We start from the raw sequence: 18,070 nt of genomic DNA, 5'->3' as shown, positions 1-18,070 counted from the left end.
GCTCTGCACCACTGCCCGCAAGCAGCAAGCCGCGCTTCAGGCGCCCGCCGTACGGCTGCCCGCGGTGCAAGCATCTGGTGCAGCCACCTCCGCTGCAAGTGCCCGCAGCGCAGGCAGCCATGGTGCAGGTGCCTGTGGTTGCAAGGGGGGCACACGGAGCAGCCCAGGAAGGGCACCAGCGAGGCACGAGCTATTTGCCAGGGGGATGAATCCTGGGACGAGGACCCCCGATCCTCTGGTGAGGACGAGTAGACAGAGGGGTCAAGAGGATGAGTTCAGCAACAGCGCTTCTGCCCAGCCACTAGTGATTCATAAAGCAAAGGGGCCCCCAGAGGCACCTCAGCACGCTCCCGTGGTGTGCGATTTTACACAGCCCCAGTTTCAGGATTTAGCAACAGCATACGGGCAAAAGAGGGGAGAAAGGCTGGCACAGCGGCTGTTGCAAGTATGGGACTTTGGAGGAGATAGCATACACTTAAATCCTAAACAATTAGAGGGCGTGAGTGCCATCTCACAACTCTGATAACCCAGCAGCTCAGAGGAGCACAGGGTAATACAGCCCACTCCTTGTGGGTATGGCTTCAGGAGGCTTTAAAGACAGAACATCCCTCACCTGCTGACTGCGACAATAAAACACCATTGTGGAAAAGTGTATCTGAGGCTTGTCAGTATTTACGGGAACTGGCCACACAGCCAGGCGTGTATTCATTTAACTTGTTAGGTCCCGGTATGAAAATTCTCTCACCCAGCATGAAAACCCCCATATTAGTGGGTGCCCCATTTGCCTTGAAAGGACCAGTAATTTCCTTGCTAGGGGCTGCTGCGGAAAAAACAGCGGGGAAGGTTATTCTATCACTAAGACAGCTCGCAATTATCAGACTGAAAAAGAAGAGACAGAGCCTGAAGCATTTCAAATGAGAGTTTGCATGAGAACATCTTACTGCACTGTTCGATAAGGGCAGGGTCATGCAGGTGGTATAATCACTGGCACCGAGTGGGAGCTCCCTGGGGGCTCCACTTTTCAGAAGAGTTGGGCGAGTTTTTCCTGTGGCCAAGGGATCTTTGCAGCACAGCACAGGCCTGAAGGCCGTGCTGTATGTGCAGCACAGCACAGGCACACAGAATGGTGACCATCACCAAATTTGCCTGTGAGTAATGAAAGTACTTCTCGCAGTAAGGCAGGCTGCTTTCAAAGACTGTGTAAACACAGACGATTTACAGACTGCAAAAAAGTTCACTAGCTTCCAGAAGTCACCTAGGGTGTAGTAATATGGCTGGCGAAAGGAAAAACAATAAAAATTAAGCACTCCCCTTCTGCAGTCACTCAGCCATGCAGAATCGCTCCTAGAGCAGATACCCGTTTTAATCAGAACATTTGATTTCTCTACCCACGCCAAAGCCCTTCTGCCCCAGATGAGATACTGTGATCCAGACTGCTGATTCACACCTAGCATGTGTAAGGCAAGAACAAGACAGATCACTTTGAAAACAAATGTATGTTTATTTTGTTAAAAAATAAGAGTTACACTTGCACCAGAGGCTTCTTTGTAGTCAGAATGCCTTTCTCAAACAGGAGCGTGGCTAGAGAAATCTTGTCCTCCAAGGTTTCGCATGGAAGGGTATCCACACGGATGTGGTTTGGATAGGAAGACAGGAGAAATTCGATACTGTCTGTATACTCAGGATCTATCTCAAGGAACTTGGGTTCCTCCTTGTGATACACCCTTGAGTTCTCTGTCGTGTAATACAGCATCACACCTGCTTCTTCATTACACAATCTAATGATGCCATGGCGGAGAAGACGTACTTCTGTGTCTTTTGTTATCCGTATATCAACATCACAGGGTCCTCCATCTTGCCACCGGGCCGGGAAGCCGTACACACTCTGCGCTTTTTCACTTTGTGTAAGCACCGGGGGAAGGCAGTCGTGGAGAAATGACTTGGCTCTCTGATCCACAGCAGCATCAATGGGAGCATAGTCAACGAGTTTCTTTATTAGGTTCTGGACCTTCTCCATGAAGGCTGTTCGGCGAGTGTCGACTGCATCCGAATTGGCGACCCCCATGTACCTCAGGTAGTCCATAGGAAGCCCTTGCCGGTACTCCACGTCCTCCTCCAGGGCCATCTGCAGAGCAGCCGGGAGGAGCTTCTCCAGGAGGTCCCCCCAGGAGTTCCTCTGGTAGGAAGACACAGTGATGTGGAGCGAGTGCGCATCAGGGAGACAGTTGCCCTGGTGGATAAAGCCGCGGGGGAAGTACAGCAGGTCCCCGGCCTCCAGCACCGTCTCCAGCACGGGCTTGCCGAGCTCAGCCTGCGCGAGGTTTGCGCTGGAGAACTGGGGCAGCACCTCGGCGTCCGTCCGGGGGCTGTAGACACACCAGTGCTTCTTCCCCTCCAGCTGCAGCACGAAGGCCTCGATGTCGTCGTAGTGGGGGGCGAAGCCCTGCGTCCCCGGTGGCGTGAGGTACGTGTTGGCCCCCGCCATGCTGCCGAAGTGCTCCTGCAGGATGGAGAGGAACTGCCAGACGGTGCGGGAGAAGGCCTGGGGGCTGAGGAGCCGCAGGGAGCAGCCGTTCTGGTAGAAGTCCCAGACGACGGCGGGCAGGGCCCGGCCGGACGGGTTGTGCGTCTCCCGCACGCCCTCGGCGTAGCTGGTCACGTCCAGGTGGGTCCCGAAGTGCACCTCGCCGCCCCGCAGGGCCGCGTCGAAGTCGGCCGTGGAGAAGAGCCCCGCGTAGTAGCCGGGGTCGCCCCGCCGCACCAGCAGCGGCGCCCGCTCCCAGTGCCGCCCCAGGAACTCGCCCGGCGCCACCGGGGCCACCAGCCACCGGAACAGCTCGGCCGCCCGCTGCCGGCTGTCCTCCAGCCGCCCCAGCCGCCGCAGCAGCCCCGCCGCGCCGCCGCCCTCTCCCGCCGCCCCAGGGCCGCCCCGCCGCTTCGCTTCAGGGCTGCCGGCCGGCGCCTCGGCCCGCTCCCGCTCCCCGCGGCCGGGGGGCGCGGCGGCCCTCGGCGGCGGCTGCTGCGGCGGGGCCTCCGGCTCCGGGCCGCGCCTCGGCCGCGCCTCGGCCCGCTCCACGCGGCCGGGGGGCGCGGCGGCGCTCGGCGGCGCCGGGGTCTCCGGCTCCGGGCCGCCGCTTCCCGGCCCGCCGCGCCTCGGTCGCGCCTCGGCCCACTTGCCGCCCGCGGGCAGCGGCCTCCCGCGGCGGCGCCGCTCCAGCCGCCCGGCCCCCGCCGCCCGGCGGTACACCGACAGCGCCGAGAGCCGCCCCGGCCGCCGCCGCTGCTGCTGCTGCTGCTGCTGCTGCTGCTGCCGCCGCTCCTCCGCGCCGCCCGCCGCCATGGCCACCCGCCCCGCCGGGCCGCGCCGCTTCCGCCGGGGCCTTCGCGTGTGTGGGGGCAGCCGGGAGCGTCCCGGGCAGGGGATTCCGGGGGAGGCGGAGCCCGGGCGGGAAGCCCGCACCTCTGCCCGCGGCAGGAAGTTTTAAATGTGTGCTTGTGGTGCCGCGCGGAACGGCACGGCTCACGTTTTGTCATCGGGGCCGCTCAAGATATACCGGGCTCGTGTCCTGCCCCCCGCCCCGAGAAAGGAAAGGAAAGGTGAGGCGATTCCGCTAGGAACTAACGTAGATTGATCTGTTCCCTGGCTGGAAAGCTTCGTTCTGTAAGCACGCTCTAAGCACCTGCGGAAAAGATTTTTTTTTTTTTTTTTTTTGCGAAGGTGCACCATAAGCGTACGATACGCTTTTGGACAGCGTGCAGTTACTTTGCAGCCTGATGAGACGAGATGAGGTAAGACCTATTTCATAAGGTTCTGTTGCGCAAGGAATAGAAATCCCAAGTTGGATGGAGCCAGTTCTGGTGTGCCATCCCTCCTCCCTTTTCTTGTGCTCCTAATGGAGATGCCAGGCGAAAGGCTGTGTCCTCTCAAAGGATCCTAAAACCCCAAAGGCCGTCATGTCACGTAGTGGTTTGGGTTTTTTTTGCCAAATCCACTAGCCGCCTAATAACCTTGGGCAGACCTTTGTTCTCTGTCCATCTCTCTCCTAGGCCTGAAGCTTCCCAGAAGGGCAGGGTCAGTGGCAGTGCAGGTACCTGGGCAGCCTGAGGGCTGCTCTGTGCTTCCAGAACCTGCAGCATCACCACAGGAAGCTTTGCCGGAGAGTAGAGGACAGACCAGCAAGACTCAGCTCGTGGCAAATGTGAAAAACTGTAGGGGTTTGTATTGTCAGACTGTGTTGATGCTTTTCTGACCAAGAACAAGCGTCCGTACCAGAAATTCACTATGCAATACTTCTGTGAGAAGAATTTTGATGGACTCCGATAATTCACGGGACTGGATTTTGCATAAGAATTTCATCTCCAGAGGCTGCTGTGTGTCTAGAGCATTTAACTGGAGCAATTACCCAAGTGTGCCCCGGAACTCTCTGGTTTACAGGGGTGTTATTAGCCTCTCACAGATATGAATATCAGCTTCGCACAATATGTTAAACAAGCAGCTAGCGTTCACAAGGCATGTGCAGATCTGTTGCGTGGGCCACTTAGCGTACCGGGCCTAGGATACAAAGCTGAAAAGCAAATTTTCACCTCTTTTAACTTCAGCATTACCAGGGTTTCAACCCAGACCTACATTTCAGTTTTACCACAATTCAGGAGCAGAAATCATTAGTTAGGCCTCATGAGGGTGAGTTCAGCTGTTAAGTCTTAATTCTAGAACAGATGCAGACACCTGAAAGGTTTAAGGGTTTTTGAATTGTCTTAAAACCAGCACACATCAGCCTCACATCCCGCCACTGTGCTATAAGCAGCCAAGACCCATTTTGTATACATGCAATAACAACTGTTTTCATTTCGGAGGTATTTTTCTGACGGAATTCTGCCGGCACAGCCTTTGCAGCCAAAGCTGTGGGAAGAGCAACAGCAGTAGAAAATTGTTCTGTTTGTACCATGGTGCTTTTAGCTAAAGGAGCCGGATTTTGGGCGGGCGTAGGCAACACTTTAGCCTCCGATTTAACGTCTTGAACGTTTTCGGCTTTGCCGGCAGGTGGCAGGGGCCGATCAGCGCTCTGCATCCCCGCGGTGGGAAACACTGGCGTGGATGGGGTTTAAAACGAGAGGGAGGTGCTAGCAGCCTGTGCGTGCATGTGTAGACTGGAAGAGAAGGGAAGGGTGAACTCTATTTCAATCCATTCTTTGTTTTCCCAAGGTTAAGCCCTGCTTACCAGAATAATCTTATCAGCTGAAACCGTTTCAACAGAACTGGGCCCTTAACAAAACCGAGATGCAGGCCCTTTGAAATATGGTAGGAGTTAGGCTATTGTATGCTTTCATTATATGTAAGCATGGCTAAATAGGCTTGGGAGGGCGAAGGCCTTTGAAAAATGTGGGCGTCTGGGTTGTTATTTGTGTTTCTGTTTAATTTACTGGAGTGCAACTAGATCCTTCTCAGAAGAAGCTGGGTGCTGTACACAGAGCCTGACCTGAGTTACACCAGAGTATCTGCAGCAAAGCTATTCTGGATGTTTACCAGTGCGGCAGGTTCAAAGTCTCATTTGAGGGCTCTGATCTTCATACGGATGTCACTTTCTACCGCGGAGAGACAGATGATTAACATCGGATTTTTTTTGATGTGTAACAAAGTTTCAGAGTGAAGGACACAGTGAAAAAGAATGGTGGTGAAATGTCTATAACAATAAAATGTTTCTTTTGACAATTTAGCCTTTCTAATAGTAAATGCTTTCAAGAATAAAGAATGTTGCTATTTTTCTGCATGACACAAGAAAGCGTTTTGACCTAAGGCAAAAAGAGAGAGCTTCAGTATCCCTTACAGAGTACTCAGATGGTTGTCGAGGAATAGCCACAAGGTCTACATGCTGTTTTCATTCATTGTCCAATATTTCAAGGGAATTTGTCGTAAAGAAAGAACAGTGTCACATACAGCCTTTAAATAAACAAAAGGAAAGTAGCACAGATCTCTGAATGATTAGGTGGTCCCCAGCTGCTGCTCACATAGACAGAGTAGCAACTGGAGGCTTAATTAAATTTCTTAATTAGAATTTAGCACAAAGTTACTCAGATTTTATGAGCATATGAGCTGCATTGCCAAGAGCCACACGTGTTTTATTTAAGAGGACATAAAAAATGTGGTGAGTACAACTTATTAAAGAGCCACGAGTGACTTCAAAAGAAATAAGTAAATGGCACCTCAAAGAGATGAAGCTTTCACTTGATATTTTAACCTTATGCCATTCCCTGTTCAAATAATGGAAATCTCGAGCTTAAAGAGCAGTTTGAGTAAGGCCTGATCCTACAAAGCTACGAGCAGTCTTCACTAATGAGTGGAAAGGGCAAAAGCCTTTGCAGTTCTCTGCGTGTTGGATACTCAGTTGTTCGCTACCATGCAAACTGCCCAGTACTTTCTCTGTGTTCCCAGCAAACCATTAATGTAAACCAGTCACTTTTATAAAGTTAAACTCAGCTTAATCCTTTTTCTCATTATTACTTTTCTGGCAACCTTCCTTTTGCACTGTCAGTTTTGTTCTCATGCCAAAAGCAATACCCAGTAGGGAAAAAGAACATTTCAAGCCTTCACTAACGGGTTTCCTTAGCTGACAATCTTTCTCATACAGCCTAGTGACATCCAGTATGTCATCACTGGAAGGACACTGGGCTGGATTGTGAAGCCCGCTCCGTGTTGTGGAAGCTATAAAGTTCACTGCCAGATAACAAGACTGAAAGCTAATTCAGGAACTGTTTCTCAAGAGCTATCCTCTGGCCCCCCTCATCAGAGTGAATGTACTCACTCACTGAAGCATCTCTTGGCAGAGATTTTGGCCTCTCTCCAGCTGTTTCTCTCTTCTCAGGGAGTTTCTTATTCAGTGACTGGTTGTGGTCTTTAATCCTGGTTATCTTGTACACAGAGCCCCACTGAGAAAAGAAGCCTTCCCTGCCATGGAACAGTCCAATTGAAACAAATCTATAAAAATAATAATTACAAGGTCCAGTCCTCCCTATGAAATTGTCTTTTTGGGGGGATTTGGAAGCACAGACATTTTCTCTTGTCCGCTGTGACACTAAAATACATACTTTGTAAGTTAAAGCTGAATTTACATAACATATTTGAGTAGGACCCTTGACCAAGCTTACTCATCCCTTTGACGGGGCATGCGTACTTTGACAGCATTTTGAAATAATTTTATGAGGGTTTTTGTGCTCTTCATAGGCGCCATCTAGCATTTGGTTGCATTGAGCAGATACCATCTGCAGTGACTCCGTAGGCAGTGACTAAACACAAAGCTGCAGACTCCAAGACTCCGGTCTTGTTGCTTTTCAGTGGAAAGAGAGAAGTAAATGGCCATGAGGGGAAAATCCCCATCCTAAAATGAAAGCAAAGAGAACCTGAATGAAGTATTTGCCCTGTAGGATTAATCACATCTAGATAATCAAGATAGAAGGTATAATAGTCAAGCTGTTCCTGCATGCATGATGTATCTTGTGCTAGAGAACATTCTTTTGATATGCACAGACCATGGCTCTTGACAAGCTGTTTGGGTGACACTTTTCCATGGAAGAAGATCTTAAATGATTCTTGCTTTCGCATCCTTTCTGTGTTAATGATGGCAACTGCATAGCTTTGCTCATTAAATATATTTATGCCCACTATTTCAAAATGAACATATAGCCCTGCTAACATACAGCAGCACCATTCAACATTTGCTGCTCTGTAAGTTTCTCCTTTTCAGAAGCCCTGCAAAAGACTTTACCTTTTATTTCCTGTAAAAGATGTCTATACTGAAGTTTTTCTGAAGTGCTCTGAAATTGGTTGCTCTGACGCAGCACTACCAAGATGGAAATATCATGCAAACAGGATGTCTTGGTTTAGCAGCCATATTGTTCAGATCTGCTCAGAGCATGATAGGAGAAAGCCCGCGTGGTACTTGCTTATTTGCTTCCTGAAGTAGATTTGTATTGCTACTAGACAATATGGCACCTTCTAGAAGTATTTGAGCATTTTCAGTGCTCTTCCACACACACATGTTCCCACTGTTTTACCTGTATTGTCAAAAAGATGGAATTCCTCTTGGGTGAGCACAGTTATAGCAGCATAAAAATGCTTATGTTGTCGTATTTATACTGGTATGGCTTGTTCCTAGAAGGGATAATATTACGGTGTGATTAGAGAAGGGAGATTTAATCACTGACATTGTTTTAGATAGCCAATAGGGGAGAATGATATTAAGCCTCCAGGTATCTGCAATGAGGATATGGAGTTTGCATTATCATGAGTGCGTGGGTAATATACTCTCAGGTCCTTAGGGGATAGCGTACTATCCTGCCGTCCCGCTGAGACCAGGAAGGATCTTGGCTAGAAAGGCATTGCTGGCAGGACTAAGTGGGCATGACAGGAACAGCCAGGTCCATTAATCCTGCATATTACCCATGGAGCCCTGTTCTCAATCTTAAAGAAAAGGTGGAAAGGCAGAAACTGGGCTTCTTGGGAATGCTATGAAGTCTCTACCAGTTCTTTGTTATCCGTAAGGATTAAAGCACCTTGAAGCCTTGCTTCCAGTATCAGGCCTTGGAGAATTAATTTCCCCCCTCGCATGGAAACTCTCTGTGGGAAGACTGACTACACAGAACGTGACTCAGACCCGCGGCGCAGCACTGCGAGTGTGCAGTTTGCTATGTTAGATGCTCAGCTTGTCCAGCTAGGTGACCTCTACGGTCATCTTCCCTTCCTTTCCCATCACAGCCCCCTTTCCCTTCAGTCACCAATGACTATATGGGGAGGTCAAGTTAGGGAGAGATACAAACAGCCAAGCAGAGAAGTGGTAATGGCAACAAATCAATTTAACTATCTAATAAATATTTGTGAAAGCTATATATAGCTGAAGCATACATTAGAACTTTATTTACAATAGCATGTCCTGTTCTTTTCCTTGCCAGACCTCAAATACTTTTCATTTGGAAGTAGAGCATCTTTATAATATGGGCATTGTTCCTTAGAAATTAAGGTTTAGGGCACCATGTTTTATAAAAATTTTGGTCTGGTCAGAAATCCAGAGATGAAGAGTTACACCAAAGCTACTGGGAACGCAATATTTTAAGAGCTATGCCAGCTCAGGAATGTTTTCATAAAATCAGAAGAAACCCCAGGACTGGTAGAAATGTCTGTCTAGTCATTTTGGAACATGTTTGGCTCAAACATAGCTGTGTCGGGCTTCTGGCTGACAGCAGCAATCTGAAAGTAATTGAGAAGCAACTGTGAGAGGGACGTCAGTGCTCTGCTTTGGTTTTGCTTTCCAAGCAGAGGGATATGCAAAAAGATGTAGGGGAAAAAAAAAAAAAGGAATCTTCTTCTTAGTTTGGTTTGTGAACAAGGGATGATTTTGGGGTCAGAGCATCAGTCTGAAACTCAGAGTCAGTGTCACACTCATACTTCTGCCCCAGCACCTCCCGTGTGAACTTGGTAAATGATTTTTGCACATGATGTTCTGAAATTCCCACTGATTTCAATTGCTCTATTTTTTGGATGTTTGCCAGTTAACATTAAGGCCCATGTTCTTTGTTGCTCTGTTTCTTTGCTTGATTTAGAAACAAAGAGGAATAAGGGGGATGGTGCATGCAGGGAGAAGATAATGATGCAGAGAAACCTCATGTAATCTTTGCATTTCAATTTCCTGAGGTGGTTTTTTTTGGTTTTTTGTTTTTTCTTTTTTTTCAACTGAATGCTCTGGGAACTGTTCTGGCTTGCATTTTGGATGAAGTAGCTGCTTGAAAGTCTAGTGAGAGGAGGCAGCTGTTGGAAATATGCATTCTGGATAATGCGTTCAGGCCAAGCCCCATACGCGCAGTCACACGGGTGCTGCACGCAGAGGATTCCCCTGGGTAACTTCCCTTTGAAGTGCAGCCTCCCTGCTGAATTCAGCACCTGGTACTGCCTCCGCTTTGAAAATGGAGGCACACTTGTGTTTCTTGGGCTGAAGGAAGGAAACCCGACAACATTTTGGATCTCAGAAAGTCCCCGTCATGGCGGTTAATGCGCGGCAGAGAGGAGCCTGCTTGTGTTTTCCCTGCAACCCCGGCCTCTAGCTGGTGGGGGACATGACGCGTGCCATTTCTGGAGAGCTGCTGGCATTAGCAGCACGTTTCACTGCGGCCCCCGGGGAAGGCGTCCGTTACCACAGGCAGTTGACTGGGGGGAAACCGAGGTGGCACTGGGCCCTGCGGCTGGGCCTGTGGGAGCCATCCTCCTCGACCTCGTGCCACCGCTGCCGCCAGCCCACGCCAGGGCGGCTGCCTCTCCTGCGAGGGGCTCTCCAGAAGCTGCCGGTGGGTCTCCCCGCTTGGGGAAAGGCCCCACGGCGGCAGTGCCGGTGACAGGCCTTGGGCAGGCGCCTGCCCCTGAGCTCTCCCTCACGGCAGGCAATGGCGCGGGGCCTGCTTTCGCGCTCGAGGAGCCCGGCCACCCAGCTCCCCGCGCTCCAGAGCTTCGGAGAACGGAACCCCCAAAGCAGGGTGGCTCTGCCCTGCGGCCCTGCCTGCCCACAAGCCGCCTCGCTGCCGTGAGGGGACGGGACGAGACCCACGGCAGAGCCAAACCGGAGACGGGCGGCGAACCGCCCTGTTGGAAGGCTCGTCCCCACTCAGCGCATCAGCGGGACGCCGGCCGGCGGGTCTCCGGGAGCCGGGCGGGGGGCGGGTTTCTGCCCTGACCCCCTCAGGGAGGACCGACCGGCCGCCGCGGCCCAGGTAGGGGCCGCCCGCTCTCGCCTTCCCGCCGGGCAACGCAACGCTTCGCCGCGCCAACGCAGCCTAACCCCGAGTGGGGAGGCGGGCCCATCGCCGCAGCTGGCACCTCTGGGAACCTATCCTGGCACTCTGCTCCCACCGGCTCAGCCAATCGGGAGCGGCAGCAAAAGAGTGGGGGCGCCAAAGACCCGGCGTGAATAAAACACCCGGGACCCGTGGGCGGAGAGAGGCGGGGTCGGGACTCTGACGGGCGGCTCCTCGTAGCAATCCAAAGGCCGGGCGACGGGGCGGGTGGCCAATGGGCCGCCGGGATGGGCGTGGCTGGGCGGCGGGGGCGGGAGCAGTTGCCGGGGGGGGGGGGGGGGGGGAGCGGCAGCGGCGGCGCTGCTCGGTGGCGACGGGCGGCTGAGGAGGCGCCGGAGGGAGGAGGCTGCGGGCAGCAGGTGAGCGCGGCCGGGCCGGGCCGCGGTGCGGGGTAGGGCCTTCGCCGCGGCAGGCGGGGGCCGGAGCCGTGGGCGGGTGTGGCGGGGGCGTGCGAGCCCCGCGGGGTGCGGGGGGGGGGGGGGGTCCGGGCGCGGGGGGGGGGGGGGGACGACGCCGGAGGCGGGGGAAGCCTGAGGGGGCCGGCGGGGGCGGCGGTGCCCCGGGGAAGTGCGTGCGGGGGCCGGGGGAGAGGCGGGGGCGCCCTGCGGTCCCCGCCCCGGGAGGCAGCGGGGTGGGCCCCGGCGCGATCCCCGGCGTGGGGTGGGGTGGGGCGGGGGCCCGGCGCAGGTGGAGCCCGCGGGGGGGCGGCCAAGGCCCTGCGGGGGAGCACCGAGCCGCCGGCCCGGGGGCGCGACCCCCGGGGCGCTGCCGCTTCCTGGTCTCCCCTTCCTGGGGCTGCCCGTGGCCGCGGTCTCTCCTAGGCCTTGAATCCCGGCCAGGTTTCCGTCAGGGGGTCCCTCCGGCGCGGCCGCTGCCGGGCCGGCCGTCGCCGTGCGCGGCGCTTTGTATCGCCTCCCGCCCCTGCGTGCGGCCGCGGGAGCGAGCGGGGGGCGCCGGGGCTCCGGGAAGTTGGGGCTTCTCCGAAATCCTGCGCCTCGTCTCGGCCGGGGCTGGGGCGCTGTGAAGTTTGGGAGGGCGTCGGGACGAGGCTCCGAGGCGGGGGCGCCGACGACCCAGTCCCGCAGCGGGAGCTACGGGGGAAAGAGCCCCCGTGAACCGCGAAACTCGCTCCCTTTTTTCACCCGGTTCGTGGCTTCGCCGGTCTCTTTCTGCGTGTGCAACAGCCCGCCAGGCTGCACAAAGGAACAGGCGGCCGGGTTCAGCCCGTCCTGCGACGCGCAGGAGGGATTGATGAGCAACAGCGTGCTAGGCGGAGGGCTGCTGTGTGCCCGGGTGAGCGCCGGCCGCGGGCAAGCATCGCTGCGCTCGATTTTCAGTAGGTATGAAGGGTTAAAACGCAGCTTCGGGCTGGAATGCGCTTAGCTCCTTTGATTGCACTGACGGAGATGAACAGTCTTCGAGAATGAAATGATGCATCCCTCGGAGGAGAGTTAATGTCTTGCAGCAGCTCCGCTCTACAACTCCTTCGGTCCAGTAGATTTATGTAACCTACTCATTAATGGTTTATGAAACGATAAGGGAGCTTTCGGGTTGATTTCTGTGCGCTACTGCGTTTTCAGGGTGGTTGTCAGTGTTTCTTAATTCAGCTGTCCTGCGTAGGAGATACTTATAACTGTTAACAATGTCTGATTGTACCTTTTAAGGGGTTTTGTTTTGTTTTGCTTTGTTGTTGTTTTGTATTTTCGATCTTCCTGCCTCTCCAGATAGGCTCCCGAATGAGGAGAGTGGGTAAAATGGAAGGCACAGTCATTCTGTTTGGCTACAGTATTACACTAGGTATGGCTTGTAGCAAAAAGTGCAAATATTTAAATGGATTTCTGACTCATCAGTTCTCTTTGACTTATTGATCTATGGTTACTGTGAAAACGGTCTTTATGATTATGCAGAAGTTAATAGTTACCATAGAGAAATGGTATTGTTTTTCTGCTCATCAGTGTGTGTTTTCCATTTCTTCATCTCTTGGCAATTCTCTGTGGAAATGCTGCTTTTTTTTTCTCTTAGCAAAAATCTTACGGAAGAAATAAAAAATAACGTGAGCGAAGTCCAAAAAAATGAACTTAAGTTCTGTTCATCCTTGCCTGTGATTCTTAAACTCTTTTGATAGCCTGAGTTATCTTACAGTAAATTCTTTTTAATCTGTAATTGAATAAGGTGTTGGTTTTAAGCCTCAGTGAAAACTCTGATTTACAGAACTCTAAGCATAACACATCAAAGAAATTTTTTCCTAAAGTATACATATGAAATGCAATTCAAATCAGCCATTTAAATCCTTATTGGCAGAAAATTTATTTTTCAGCCTGGGAATTACTTTCCTGCATTTATTACTTCTCTTAAATGAGTGGAAACTGAGGGTGCATGTAGACTAGACAGAGTAGACAAGTTTGTTTACCTTCTCACCCTGGTGTTGTGAAACCCTCTGATTTTGTATTAGTAGCTGACAGCATTATGTATTTAGGAAGGAAAAAAACCCAAACCAACAAGGCACTCTGGGCTCTTAAAACTCGCAAGACTTCCAAGTATTACATTTTGTAGTTTGATATAGCTGCGTGGTGTCAGAATGACCTGTAAGTACTTTTCTTTCCTACCATAATGAGCATGGTGGGATAAAAACTTTCTGAAATGACAGTGAAAATCCTTGGAAAAGTGCTTGCCTCCCCAGGAATAGGGGCTATCAGGAAAACATATCGTAGTAGATTTTTTTTTTTATTGTATGTTCCTAAGAGCTTGTTACAGCACCATACAGGATTCTTGAATTCCACCTATAGCTGTTTTTATTCTGCTAGTAATATTGGTGGAGCTGCATAAGATTGGGAAAAAAATTAAATTGCCCTAATGCTATAGAAATTAAATCTTCTGCACTCTAGAAAGATGTTTTACAGAATTGCTCAGGTAAGAGATTCTAATGGCAGCCTAAGCTGGTGTAACTGTTGGCTTTGGGGTCCTATGCTACTTATTGCACTCATCTGACATTCTGCTGACCTTGTTCTTTTTCGGGGGGAGGGGTCAAAGGTTATTTATATTCTTATCTATTTTGCCAGTTTATCAAGCAAGCTTGGTTTAAACTGATGTGAAATCATGGCCTTAGTCTTGCTTTTGGAGTTTATGTTGATCAGTGAACATATATTAAAAAGTTACTTGTTCAGGGATCTCAATTTTAATAAGTGACATTAGAGCATATTGCCTTTCTTTTCCTACAGAATACCAAACTAAGACTTAACGCGTCCTCTACAGTCATGTTATTGCATTACCACCAGAGCACCTTTGATTCCTCTGGCTATGCTTTCACCAAAAGGAGCTATTTTTCCCTGTTAGTCATTCTTTGCTGATCCAGCTGAAAACGGTGGTACAGAAAAATGTTGCGCTTCAGTTGGATCAGCTGCCTGAACTGGCTGACTTCATGGCTATGCAAATGTTATTGCTCACATAGGAGGAGGAGGGGGCTGTGACCACTCTTTTCTGAGCTCTGTTTTAGTTTTTCCGAACCTTGTCAAGAAACTTGGCAGCTTAAACTGGGGCTGTGGTGGTCCTGTCTCCTTCTTGACTGTGCGTCTTCCCCTGCTGGCAAGGAAGCCTTTGTGGCTGTGAGTTAAGCAAAGTCAGGGAGTTAATCAGGCTGGTAATGAATTGCTTTTTTTGTTTTGTTGGATTTTGGCTGGATCATGTTTCTGAACTGGCTGACCATCCAGGTCAGGGGGTGGGAATGGGGCTTCCTGTTGAAGTGAATGAGATAGGGGGTGGGAGATGGGGCCATAGTAGCTCTGATTTAAATTTCCTTGAGCTGTTCTGGAACCGTACCTTTCCATCAACATGACTTGGGTTAACAAAGACTTACAGCAAACTCTTTTAAGCTGGCTTCGCTGATAAAACCTCAAATAAATTGGAGAGTGTTCTTCCGTTTTTCTCGTCTGGCACGTTGATGTGGGTGGTAACAGCGGCAAGTGGAAGATGAGGAGCTAGGGATGGGCTGAGCACAGGAACCTCAGACTGACACAGCTGTGTCTGGAAGAGGATTTGTTCTCATCTTAATTGTGGGATCCATCAAATACCCATTTTGAACTGATGTTCTTTACAGTGTATAGTTAAAGCAGATGTTGCATCAGAAAGAAGAGAACTTTAATAACAAGCAAGATCAGGAAGACTGTGCAGGAGGCAGTGTTTGTTGTTTTTTTTCCTTTTCATTTTTATTGACAGACTCGCAGGCATTAATAGGCTGCCATCAGTGTAGAAGTATAAATGTATAAATGGCATTGTGTCATGTGTAACTGCAGTTACACATTCATCCAGAATCCTTTTAAGCGTATAGTAGGAGATAGCCCTGTGAAAACTTGAATTGCTTTGTTCAGCATTTGTCCTTACAGAGTAATTCTTTGTAGAGTCTTGGTGTTCTGTAGTTATCAGATGTGATGGCTTAAAGATGTATCTGCATAGTAATTTATATATCTTCTGTTTCTGCAGAGTTGTGACTGAAAGTGTGTCCGGACAAATGATTTGTGTGTGAGAAATTGGCTGAAAGAGGAATATGGATGCCAAAATGTAAAGGTGCTCTTGAGGAAAATGTAAAGCTGTTCATTTCAGAGTTTGGGGGTCAGAAACAAGCTCTTGGCTTCATTGAGTGCTGAATCTGTAGGATTTTTGAGATTTTACTGGTATTGAAGCCAGAACCAAAGTTATTAGCCTTCTAAGTGAAATAGTGGTTTCAAATACAGTGTATTAAGACTTGTACCAAACTGTTCAGAATTTTTTCAGGTTGCCTTTCCTTTTCAAGGAAACTACAATCTGGAACTTCCTGGGGAATTAGATTGTAAACAGTACTCTTTAATCTTTAGGTGCACCCAGAGACTTTATTAATCAGAACTGCTTTCTGTAGGTATGTACTTGGTCATTGGCCTGGGCTTCTTCACAGGGCACAGATCTAGGACCTAGAAGTACTGCTGAGGCTATTACAGAAAAACATATACTGGTGCACTTGACCAGAACCACTCTTACTGTATGCTAACTGTTCTTAATCTAAATGTGACCACTTTTAATGAGTTTATTTTTCTAGGGGAAAAAACCCCAAACCTTAAGGGTCTCTCTTCCCTTCCACTTTTAATGTTGTTTAAACTTGATTAATGCAGTTCAAGCCTGTGTCGAGGCACCACTCTCAGCAGTGAACTGATTTTAGACTTTTAAAGAAGCTGGTTTCTGTAATCCACCAGGGCTAGAGATAGCTTGGCTTTTCCAAGGCTGTGCAGTTTGCTGATGGGCACCACTAAGTGTATAACTACCAAACTCTCCTAGTTACTCAGTTTGCCTTGCAAGTGAATGCTTAGTGGCTGTTAAATGCTTGGGTCTTTAGTTAGCTGATATTTTCATGTGTTGACTTAAGATTTTGAGTGAGGATAGTCTGCTTTCAAAGGCATTAATTCATCAACTGCTGAAGTAAAAATCTGTGGAGACATGGGAATTTGTTCCCTGTACAGAGGAATGACACAGATAGAAACTTGGTTCACAGTGGATACAGGCTGGGTCTAACTTTTGTTTAGTAACTAATGGTAAAAGTGTTGGATTTGTATTTTTACTTCATATGCACAGTATGAGGGAAAAGCAAGTATGTTCCTTCCTACTAAATATGTTTAACAGTAATATTCTAATTTTGTTCTTGGATGTTTTTTTCTGGAACTCGGTAGAGCTAGACCAGTTTATGTGAAGCAAATAGCCAAATAGCGTAGTCCCATGAAACGTAATTGCTGGCTTGGCTTTTTGCTCTAATATTTGTTTCTTACTCAAAGTAATAACCTAAATTCTGTGGAAAATAACCAGTGGGTACTTTTTCTCATGAAAGGACAGTTGATACTCGTTTGATTTGTACAGGTCGCTGTGACTGCAGGGCTACCGAGCAGTAGCTGGGTGTTGTGGCTGGCTCATGTCTCAGCAGTGGGATAGATTAATTTTGCAGCCTTTTCCCCTGCTTTATGAGTAGTCCTTTGTAAAGTATATGCTTTTTTTTTTTTTTTAAGGCTGGCTATTTTATTGTCTGCTTAACATGATCTTTCTGCTGACTATTTTTCATTTACTAGAATGAGATGTGATGCTGTTTCCAAAAAGCCTGCGAGGCTTAATCTGGTCTAAAAAGCCCGAGAAAGAATTTACCCGTCATTAAGGTGGTACTAGTCAAGGTTTAGTGCTTTATGCTGGGCCAGGGTTCCTGTGTGGATTCTTCCTTGTAGTCCTGATCAATGCAGGGTCTGTGTTTATGCAGAGTCATCGCCTTTCAGGTTGAAATGCATATCACCTGTGTGTCAAATTCCCTAACCCAGCCTGAAATAGCATGTATGGGAATTAGAATGTCTGGTTTAAGGTCTCATGTAGACCAGGTTTTATGGGATTCAGTGGTTGTAATACTGGTTTTGGTTTTCACATTTTAGCAGATATGTACTGATACAGTGGCTTTTGGGGGTTTCTTTCCTTCCCCTCCACCCCCAGTGAATTATCAGTAGTCTAGTTAATAGTTAGAATTAATTGTGCACTCTCTCATATTAACAGGCCTTGAACATTATCAGAGGTTAATTTAATATTAAGTGTTCAGTTTTGCTTGTGTCTATGAATTTCAGTATTTCTGCATAGGTTACAGTGTCTGTGAAAAGCATCTCGTAATGTGCTCTTTCTTTAACTGGATTTGCATGGGGTGGCTTTGAAAGAGTGTCATGACGTGTATTCATATTTATTTACACATTAGGATTATTTGGTCTTTTTTTAAATGATATGAATTTGTTTTTCAGAGGCAATTTGTTAGTTTAAAATGCCTCTCAACTGTGCCATGCATGGATTTTCCTATGTAAAGAAAGTAGCCTGCAAAAAGCCACTCAGTCTTTGAGCAACTGGGCAGCCCTGTGTATTTCTCTTAGCTTCATAGCAGAAAGCCAGCCTCGTGCAAGGGAATGAAGGACTGCAATTCAATAAATATCAATCTTTTTGCCAGGATATTTACTGAAAGCTTTTATAAAATAGTTGTTTTTATAACAACCTTTTCATTGTTCATTATATATATATTTTTTTTTTAGTCTAAGCTATGTCTTGGATTTATTTTATGCAGCTGGCAAATAGAAGGGTGTCACTGAATGCTTTGTCGAACTCTCTGGGTGTGTCTTGGATAGGTGCATCATGCTAATATTGAATATGGATTGTTTATCATTTCATTTAAATGTCTGTAATAGGATTATGTGGCTTTTTTTTT

General features: G+C 49.0%; 2 protein-coding genes across 11 annotated transcripts in view; one reads left to right on the top strand and one right to left on the bottom strand.

The window, feature by feature from the left end:
- Nucleotides 1-1,486: 1,486 nt before the first annotated feature.
- RIOX1 (ribosomal oxygenase 1) lies at nucleotides 1,487-3,742 on the bottom strand. The gene has a single exon (XM_030006968.2). The coding sequence runs from the start codon at nucleotides 3,338-3,340 to the stop codon at nucleotides 1,523-1,525; it is 1,818 nt and encodes a 605-aa protein (XP_029862828.1). The 5' UTR covers nucleotides 3,341-3,742; the 3' UTR covers nucleotides 1,487-1,522.
- Nucleotides 3,743-11,108: 7,366 nt separating this feature from the next.
- The window catches only part of NUMB (NUMB endocytic adaptor protein), a 96,434-nt gene continuing 89,472 nt past the window's right edge, over nucleotides 11,109-18,070 (top strand). For 8 of the 10 annotated variants that reach the window (XM_030030777.1, XM_030030733.1, XM_030030768.1 and 5 more), the window contains exon 1: nucleotides 11,109-11,192. The gene's annotated coding sequence lies outside the window, so the exon portion shown is untranslated. Of the gene's footprint in view, nucleotides 11,193-12,017; nucleotides 12,170-18,070 lie in introns of those variants that run through there. The other 2 variants (XM_041122070.1, XM_041122069.1) reach the window with 1 other exon arrangement.

This window comes from Aquila chrysaetos, chromosome 2 (genome assembly GCF_900496995.4).
Source record: "Aquila chrysaetos chrysaetos chromosome 2, bAquChr1.4, whole genome shotgun sequence".
Lineage (NCBI taxonomy): Eukaryota > Metazoa > Chordata > Aves > Accipitriformes > Accipitridae > Aquila > Aquila chrysaetos.
Note: the sequence above shows the minus strand (reverse complement) of the source record. Positions and strands in the feature narration are given on the sequence as shown.